The sequence below is a fragment of the Psammomys obesus genome, unplaced genomic scaffold (genome assembly GCF_907164565.1).
Source record: "Psammomys obesus unplaced genomic scaffold, mPsaObe1.curated_primary_1811, whole genome shotgun sequence".
NCBI lineage: Eukaryota > Metazoa > Chordata > Mammalia > Rodentia > Muridae > Psammomys > Psammomys obesus.
Window position 1 is genome coordinate 16,743 of NW_026595402.1, and position 8,655 is coordinate 25,397.

An 8,655-nucleotide genomic window follows, 5' to 3' on the forward strand; every position below is an offset into this window, starting at 1 on the left:
TAGTAAGCTCCGGGTCAGCCAAAGTTACATAGTGAGATCCCATCCCTAAACATCAAGCCAAAAAAGAAAAAGAAAGAAATTGACAAATGAGCATAGCTCATTATGATGGATGCTTTATAGTTGTGCCAGACAGAGTGGGGAGGGGCCACAGTGAATGCATTCAGGGTACAACACTGTCTGCAGAGTGTGCTTGTCAAGGAAGACTAAAACCTCATCTCCATGCCCTCAGGGTTGGAGTGATCTTATCAAGAGTGTGTGTCCTGCTCAGTTATCTAGAGTGTGTGTCTGATTCAGTTATCTGGAGTGTGTGTCCGGCTCAGTGCACCACATTTAAAGAGAAACTTTGACCAGTGGGAGGACGCCAGAGGACAAAGTCCTGGTAGAGAGGACTCCAGGTCCTATGTCTAAAGAGGAATCTCTCAAAGAGGTTGGTGTGTTTATTTGGCAAAAGAAAACATGCTGCCAGAAGACCAGCAATCACAACTAAATTATAAAGAGGTTGGGCTTTTTTCTGAATCGGGAATACAGATGTGCATTTAAAAAACAAAACAAAAACAGACAAACAAAAAAGTTGAGTGCTGTAGCAATGTCATCTGGCCTCAGAGTTAGAGGGGACTCGGGAAACTGAGATATCCTAACATGGGACTCCACAGAGCATTTTCATGAGAATGTAAGCCATCTGCTGCCGTCTTCCAATTTCTCAAGATGAGCCAAAAGTCCAGGTTTTAATGAAACATGGTTCAATTTGTAATTTCTGCAGATGTTTCATAATTCTAGAGAAACAATGGTGCCTGTGGGCAACTGGCAGCTCAGCACAGTTAGTTTGCAGGATTCTGGGGAGGCAATTCTTGTTTCAACAGAGTGTGAGGTTCATATACACGAGTGGGAGGTTTCATTGGGTATTGAAAGAACCTTCAAAAGTTTAGGATTCCTGTACAGAGAATGGCTTTCCATCAAGTTAATCTTGTGTTACAAGGCATAAGAGATTCTGGAGAAAGCATCTTCTCCTTAGACACAGATATTGAATGGAATCATACTACAATTGTGCTTTCCAGTTTATAAGATGCATTTATAACATGTCATATTTAAAGTTCTTATAAAACCCCCTTCAAAGAGAAATTTGGATGTTTCTGATTTACAAGTGTGTGGGCTGATATCTGAGATGGGAAATCCTTTTTAGAAGCAAGGAGGCCATTGAGTCTAATCCTCCAACCTTGTCAGACTCTAAACTGTGGGACTTTACAGTCCTGCTCTCGCTGTACTGACTTGTGTTGCTTTCCTATAGTTGCCCGCTTTTCCAAAGCCATCTGCACATTTTCATATCCTGGGATTCCCTCCTGTCCCATCCATGTCTCCCTGGAAGCTGGTATTCTTCATGATTTCTTGTTGACCCTCTCCTGATTTGGTTCTATCAGCCATTGGAATACCTCTCCAACTCTAGGTGCGCCAAGGTACCCTCACCCTTGACACATGTCCAAAACACGCATTTTCTGTGTATATCTTACATATCATCCTTGTAAGAATAAAAACTGCCTTCACACAGCATACAACACACACACATCAAGAGTTCATGCATTTCTGGACTTGTATTGGTCAGTGAGGATGAAGAGATGTCACAGACTCAGGATCTTCTTCTCACAGCCATGCCTCCTTTCTTCCAGAAGTTTCAGTTTTGATAAAGATTAGCCAGTGTCTTTGTTCCCCCATTCCTGATGAGAAGCCTCAGTAAAGATTTCTCATTACCCTCTCACAGCAGCAATCTGAAATACACCATTATTCCTGAGATTGGGATGAACCTTATCTAGGAAAGGAGAAATGGTGGTACACATACACACAGACTCAAAAAAAAGCTTCCAAATGGCTTAGTTTGACTACAAGAAAGTTTGATTTTTTTTTAAAGCTTCCTTGATGGCTCATAACCTAATGCAGAGGTATCTTCAAATGCATTATATTTAAATATACACAATAGCCAGATGTCAATCAGCATCCAACAAATCATTACAATTTATATCTATCATCTAAAATCAAAGATAAAAAACAAAGATATAAAAACTGGAAAAGATGCATAGAAACTGATAAGGGGGAAATCCCCCATATTCTACTCCATTCAACCCACATGGGCAGGCTGCTCTTGTTTTGTTTAGATTATTTTGTTGTGTGGAATCTGGCTGGTCAAATGACCGGTTGAGAATATTTCATAGAATGGGTGTTCCGAGCCTCTAATCTCACTAGACAAGGTTCATATTTGTGTAGGTTACTTATTCTCCTTTTGTTGACTAAGTCAATAATCAGAATCAGCAGGTTTAGAGTCAGATTGGCAGGGATCAGCAGCCTGGCTTGGGAGGAGGGGGTATAAAAGCCCCTCCAGCTGGAGCAGCCATCACAGAGGTCCAGGACTCCGGGCAGGATGGCTTCCCTTCGTCTGTTCCTCCTTTGCCTCGCTGGACTGGTATTTCTGTCTGAGGCTGACCCTGCGGTGAGTGATCCTGTGCAAGCCTTTCAAGACAATGGCAGGTGTACCTTAGATGAAGGAGAAGTGGCTTCTTCCAGCTTTGGGATCTAGCTGGTGTTATTAGGACAAGGGTACCCATGGTCCATGTTTACCGTTAAACTCCAAAGAGAAGGGCTGGGGCTTGGACCCTTGGCTCTTCCCCCTGTGGCTTTGGCCCATTGACTCTGTGGCACTCAGTACCCTGATGTCCTTAGACAATAAACATATGAAATAAACACATGAATAAAGGTACAAAAAGGCTGGGTGTGTAGCTTAGTGGTCCAGCAAATGCCTAGCATGTAGAAAGTCTTGTGTTCAATCTCCAGCTGTACAAGAAAAGGGATATGATCAGTGGGGCTGTTAGTATTGAATTCTCACAAATTACATTTAATATATCTAGTAGACTTTATATTTAATATATCTGTTGTGAAAGATTATATTTTAGTTCTTCAGCTAATCAAAATGTACTATTGATTTTCTTTTTCTTTTTTGGCCGATGCTCTATCATAGTATCTGATGAAGTCCTCCAGAAGAGTTAAATAGCTCAATGAAATGGGTCAGGGAATAGGTGGGGGCTATGATACAACTAGAGGAAATTACTATAGCAACAGCTGATTAAAACTATCTCAAGAAAAAGCTCATTGTTTCTTTTTGCACTGTGCCCCTTTCAGTGGCTCCATTCAGAAGGGGAGGTGGACAAAACAATGGCTCTCAGAGGGCCTGTTTTCCCTTTGAAAATTCATTCGATATATCCCTGGTGCCCAGCAGTGCATCTGGGGGCAGAAACTGTTCTTGCTTTGGAAACAGTGCTGCCTGTGTTATGCTGAATAAGGAAGCTCATTAATTGTCAACACTTATGTTATCTTGATGGGATCAGCATGTACTTTTGGTTTTGTTCCAGATTCTAACACCGGAAAGAACAAGCCCTTTTACCATGATCCATTTCACCGACATCTCTCTTGTCTTCTCTACTCTCAGGGCACTGGAGAATCCAACTGTCCTCTGATGGTCAAAGTCCTGGATGCTGTCCGAGGCAGCCCTGCTGTCAATGTGGCTGTGAAAGTGTTCAAGAAGAATAGCGAGGGAAAATGGGAGTCCTTTGCCTCTGGGTAAGCTTGCAGAACACCCCACCACAGGCTTAGTTCCAGTTTCCCTTTCACCCTCCTGTTTGCTGGAGTCAGGCACACGCAATCACCAGCCATAGGGCTAAGAGAGGTGGCTCAGAGGTTAAGAGCACTTACTGCTCTTGCAGGAGATAGGGGGTTTGGCTTCCAGCACCAAAATGGAAGCTCGCCATCATGAAACTCCCGTTTCTGGGGCTCCAACATCCTCCTCTGTCTACCCTGTGTGTGATGCACAGATGCACATGCAGGCAAAACATTTGTACACATAAAACAAAAGGAGGCAAATCATGTAACTATACATACATATGCATAATATATATGGTATACATATATACATGTATATATACACCAAACAAACCTGGTAGCTCAAGAATCTGTTAGAAGGTTAAAGGTGTGAGCTGAAGAAAGCTGCCTTCTTGCCTTGCTTAACTGAGCATGACTAGGAGGCAGAACACAGTCTAGGGCTGAAGGGAAAAGGGAGAGTCAGTGATTTCCCTGCTTCGTTGGGGTTTGCAGCCCTTTACATCTCATCCTACTTGAAGAAGGTGATGATAATGATGGTCTCTGGGAACTGGGGAGGTAGCTCTCAGTGAAGTGCCTGCTCAGAAGATTGGGGACTCAAGTGCAAAGGCCCCAGACTCCGTGTAAGAAGCCCAGCATGGTAGTCCATGCTTGCAACAGTAGTCGGAACTTAGGAGCTTAGAAATGGGGGGGAGGAGCTGAAGTTCATTGGCTACCAGATTTGATGAATAGGTAGGTTCATGTTCAGCGAGATACCTTGTCTTGGAAAACAAGGTGTAGAATAATTGAAGACATCCAGCTTTGAGATGAAGTCATGCAAACGTGCGCGCATGCGTGCATGTGCACGCACACACACACACCACATCCAACAATACATACAACACACACATACAGAGAGACAGAGAGAAAGAGAGGTAAAAAAAAAATAAAAATTATAGACCCCATGGCTACAAAGAGGTCCATGGGCAAATGCATATAAAACCATATACATGTAATTTCAGTTCTCAGATTCCAAGTCTTAGACTCTTAGGAAGTATGTGTACATGTGTGCTAACTTATTAATGAAAGGAAAAAAAATTGACAAAGCACCCTCCTGGAGCTTACTGGCATTATCCAGAATCAGAGGCTTTTTAAATGTACACCATTACAGAGTAGCTCTGTGCAAGCCGCCATGCTTAATAAGAAACACATCACCACTGGAGATCTGCTACTTTTTGTTCTTTTTTTTTTAACAATTAAATCACTAATTATCCTGAACAAACAAAGCACACAGAAAAACAGCAAAGACACCTTAGCACTTAGCAGAACAGCTTAAGCATTATGCCTCCTGGGTGAGGCCTTTACTAGGCTTTAATTGAATACTAAGACCCACTAGTGCTCTTCACCAGTCATTGGGAAGATCATTTTCTTTGGTGTGGTTTTAACTGACTTTCTATTTGTTAATCTCTTTGTGATTATATAAGTGTCAAGCACAGCATGCGAAGTAGTTAGGGGACTCTAAGTTGGAATAGAACTACACCCAAATATTCAGACTTTCTTGTGGCTCTTCTTTCGTGTACACACACCAAAAAAAGGAGGTGGAGAGATGATGATAGGCCTGTTCAGAGTCACCAAAGACAACCACCACTTTTATCTGTCTTGGTTGTAATTCAATGGGGAGCAGTCTCGAACATTTTTGAACTGCTTCTAACATTATTGAACCGGTGCCTGCGTGAAAACGGGAGTCACTTGGTATTTCTTGTTGGCAAAGAATTACCAAATGGATTAAATTTATAAAAGGAGAAAGTCAGTTACAAGTTTTTTGTTTGTTTGTTTACTAGGCCTTCTGCTATGATAAATGACAGTACTTCTGGAAGTTACCCTTGTGCCTTGGGACACTGAACTACCACTCTGTTGTCACAGGGGACTAGAGTTAGAGTAGGTTGTGACATTTTCAGGGACTGTCATGAATCATCACGTCATTAACTCTGAATGCAATACTCTGTGTGTGTGTGTGTGTGTTGTTGGGGATTGGATCCAGGAGTACACAAATCATAGGAAAGAATTCTACCACTGAACAACACCCCTGGGCCTCACAGCTATTCTTTCTCTCCCTTGAAAATTTTAATTAACAAATTTTGAGACAGGGTCTCAACACCTAGTCCTGTCTTATCAAGAGCTCACTATATAAACCAAATTGCCCTCAAACTTCCAGCAACCCTCCTGCCTCTAACCGCAGAGCACTGAAATAACAGGTGGGCCTCCATACCCAGATTAACACCTTTAAGGTAAACATTTTACTATACTTTATTCTCATAAGACAAAACTCTACAATAGAGCTGTATGTAAAGTTTGTATGAATTTCTTGCCATTTTATCACAAACACAAGAATTTCCTTCCTTTTGATTCAGGTGACTGAAAGAACTCACAGATACATACGGGTACACACACACTCACACACACACATGTATGCTCACATGTTTGTGGATTCTTTGCCATGCTAGTGATCCTTTCTTTTTGCTTACGTTCACCTGGACTGTTGTGCCCTCCAGGAGCACAGCTGAGTCTGGAGAGCTGCACGGGCTCACCACACATGAGAAGTTCGTAGAAGGAGTGTACAGAGTAGAGCTGGACACCAAGTCGTACTGGAAGTCCGTTGGCATTTCTCCGTTCCATGAACACGCAGAGGTGAGTGGACACACACACGGAGCTGTCTGGCTTTTGTTTTCAGTCTCAGGAAATGCACTTTGCTCTTGGTGTACCTTGGGCGTGAGAGGAGAGTGGGGAACCTTTCCCATTCTACAGCCAGGCTCCACAGTGCCTGGGAGACGGTGTCTCATCCGGCAACACAGCCTGAGCCTGTTCACACTACTTATGGTCAGCTAACTGCGCTCCTGAGAAAATTCATCTCTCTGTTAAGGAAATATTAATGTTTGCTTTTGAGGCGGCCTCCGGACCCCACTAAGGACATTTCAGGGCCAAAGAGAGGGTTCTCTACGCTATTTCTCTAAATCCTGACATTTTCTCTATTCCGAATCACATCTGATGCCCCCCCCCCAGAGGTTTGGGTATATAATTCTAGACAACACCTTCAAAATCATTAACAGTTTAATTTCTAAATCACCATGTGCATACCACATGGGAAGGGGGTTTCTGAATCAAAGCTCTTTCATCCTTATGATCAGCCTCTGGAGGTCTAGCCTTGTTTTGCACCCATTTTACCAATGAAGAAGCCGAGGGACGCTGAGTACCGCATCCAGGCCACAAGGCTAGCACGTGTAAGTGTAAGTGCTAGCCAGTGAAGAAGCGCTCAGGCTGGAGGTGGACTCTGTGCTGATTGGTGAGCCTTCCCTGCCTCAGCCAGTTTCTCTGTAAGAAATCGAGCTGAATCTAAACACTAAGTCAACCAAAGCCATGTTGGTAGCCTTTGCTTCACACTGGGCTCAGAGCCCCAGGCTTCTCGAAGCCTTTGCTCCCCAGTCACTTCACACAGGAGGGCTGTCACGGAAACAGAAGCCAGGCCTGTTGGTCAGAACTGGAGATAACAATTTCCACCAAAAATAGCTTCACGCTTGACCTCGTTTGCTGTCTGTTGCTATGATAAACACCATGACTGAAAAGCAACTTGGGGAAGGAAGGGTTTATTTCACATTACAACTTACCGTTCCTCGTGGAGAAAAGCCAGATGGGGACCCGGTAGTAGAAACTGAAGCAGAGATCGGAAGCATGATGCTCACTGGCTTACTTAGCTACATTTCTTGTACAGCCTAGGTCTCTGTGCCCAGGGGACAGCACTGTCCACAGCATGCTTGGCCTTCCTACACCAATCATCAATTAAAAAAAAAAAAAAAAAAAGCTCCACAGACTTGCCTACAGGCCAATCTGACAGAGGCAATTCCCCGGTGGAGGGCCCCACTTCCTAGGGGATTCTAGTTTCTGTCGAGCTGACGAAACCTAACCAGCGAGGCACGAACGGGAACTGGGGACCGTGGCTTTAGCCACAGATAAGACTTTCAGGTGACGTGAAGCAGTTCTCTCAGCAGACTGTGTTACCAGACAAACCAGAGGGGCCTGCTAGACTCTGGGGGCTCACACTTACCGAGAGTCTGCCATCTGACAAGATGACACTCTAGTCCTCACCGGGCACAACACACTAGTGCAATGGGGCATGAGCAGGGGTTAGCTGGGCGCCAGCGCAGAACACCTGCTCTGTCCTCTGGATTAAATGGCCCCATCCCCTTGTCTGCTGCCGATCTCAGCCTGCTGGGAGTACCTGTGAGGATTCACCCATAACAGTCTCCTCCTGCTAGAATGCTTGTAGGATCCTTTTTTTAGAATGCAATCCACAAACATTTTTATCTTGTTTTTTTTTTTTTTTTGAGACAAGATCTCTTGTAGTCCAGCCTAACCAAAAACTAGCTGTGTATCTGAAGATGACCTTGAGCTGTTAGCCTTTTTGTCTCCACCTCTTAAGTGCTGAGATGAAAGGAATACATCACCACAGCTGTTTTGCTCCAAGCTGGAGCTCTGAAACCCAAAGTTTTAATGATGTCAGGCAAGCACTCTACCCACTGAACCATACTCCCAACCCATCATCCAACAAGCATTTTTAAAAATAAAGACCTCCTGCCTTGAGCACTCTGCTAAAGGCTAGAGATGCAGAAGTGAAAGCACATGCCCATACCCTTGGAAGAGAAAGGGGAGGACTCACTTGGCACACTGGAGCGGAGACTGTGGGAAAGGGGGGGGGGTGGGTCCCTCCTCCTCCCGTGCTGGCAGGTGGGCGGAGCTTGCTGCCACTAACTTCCTTCTGCCTCCTCTTCTGATAAAGCACTCCTAGGTAGCTGCAGCCTCTGAGTGCTGGCCACCTCCTCCCAGGCGGGGTTCCAGACCATCCTATCATATGTATCACACAGACCAAGGAAAATTAGGAAATGTTCTTTAGCACTAATAGGTCTCCTTGCTTTGTGGATTTTTTTTTTTTTTTTACGCCCGTGTGTGTATGGCCCTGTGTGTTTGTGTGTGTGCATGTGGAAGTTC

General features: G+C 44.2%; 1 protein-coding gene across 1 annotated transcript in view; it reads left to right on the forward strand.

The window, feature by feature from the left end:
- The first annotated feature begins 2,372 nt into the window (after positions 1-2,372).
- Positions 2,373-8,655, forward strand: part of Ttr (transthyretin) — a 7,688-nt gene continuing 1,405 nt past the window's right edge. Inside the window, exons 1-3 of the mRNA XM_055619242.1 lie at positions 2,373-2,476; positions 3,470-3,600; positions 6,168-6,303. Coding sequence (XP_055475217.1) covers positions 2,408-2,476; positions 3,470-3,600; positions 6,168-6,303 — 336 coding nt within the window. The 5' untranslated portion in view covers positions 2,373-2,407. The remainder of the gene's footprint in view (positions 2,477-3,469; positions 3,601-6,167; positions 6,304-8,655) is intronic.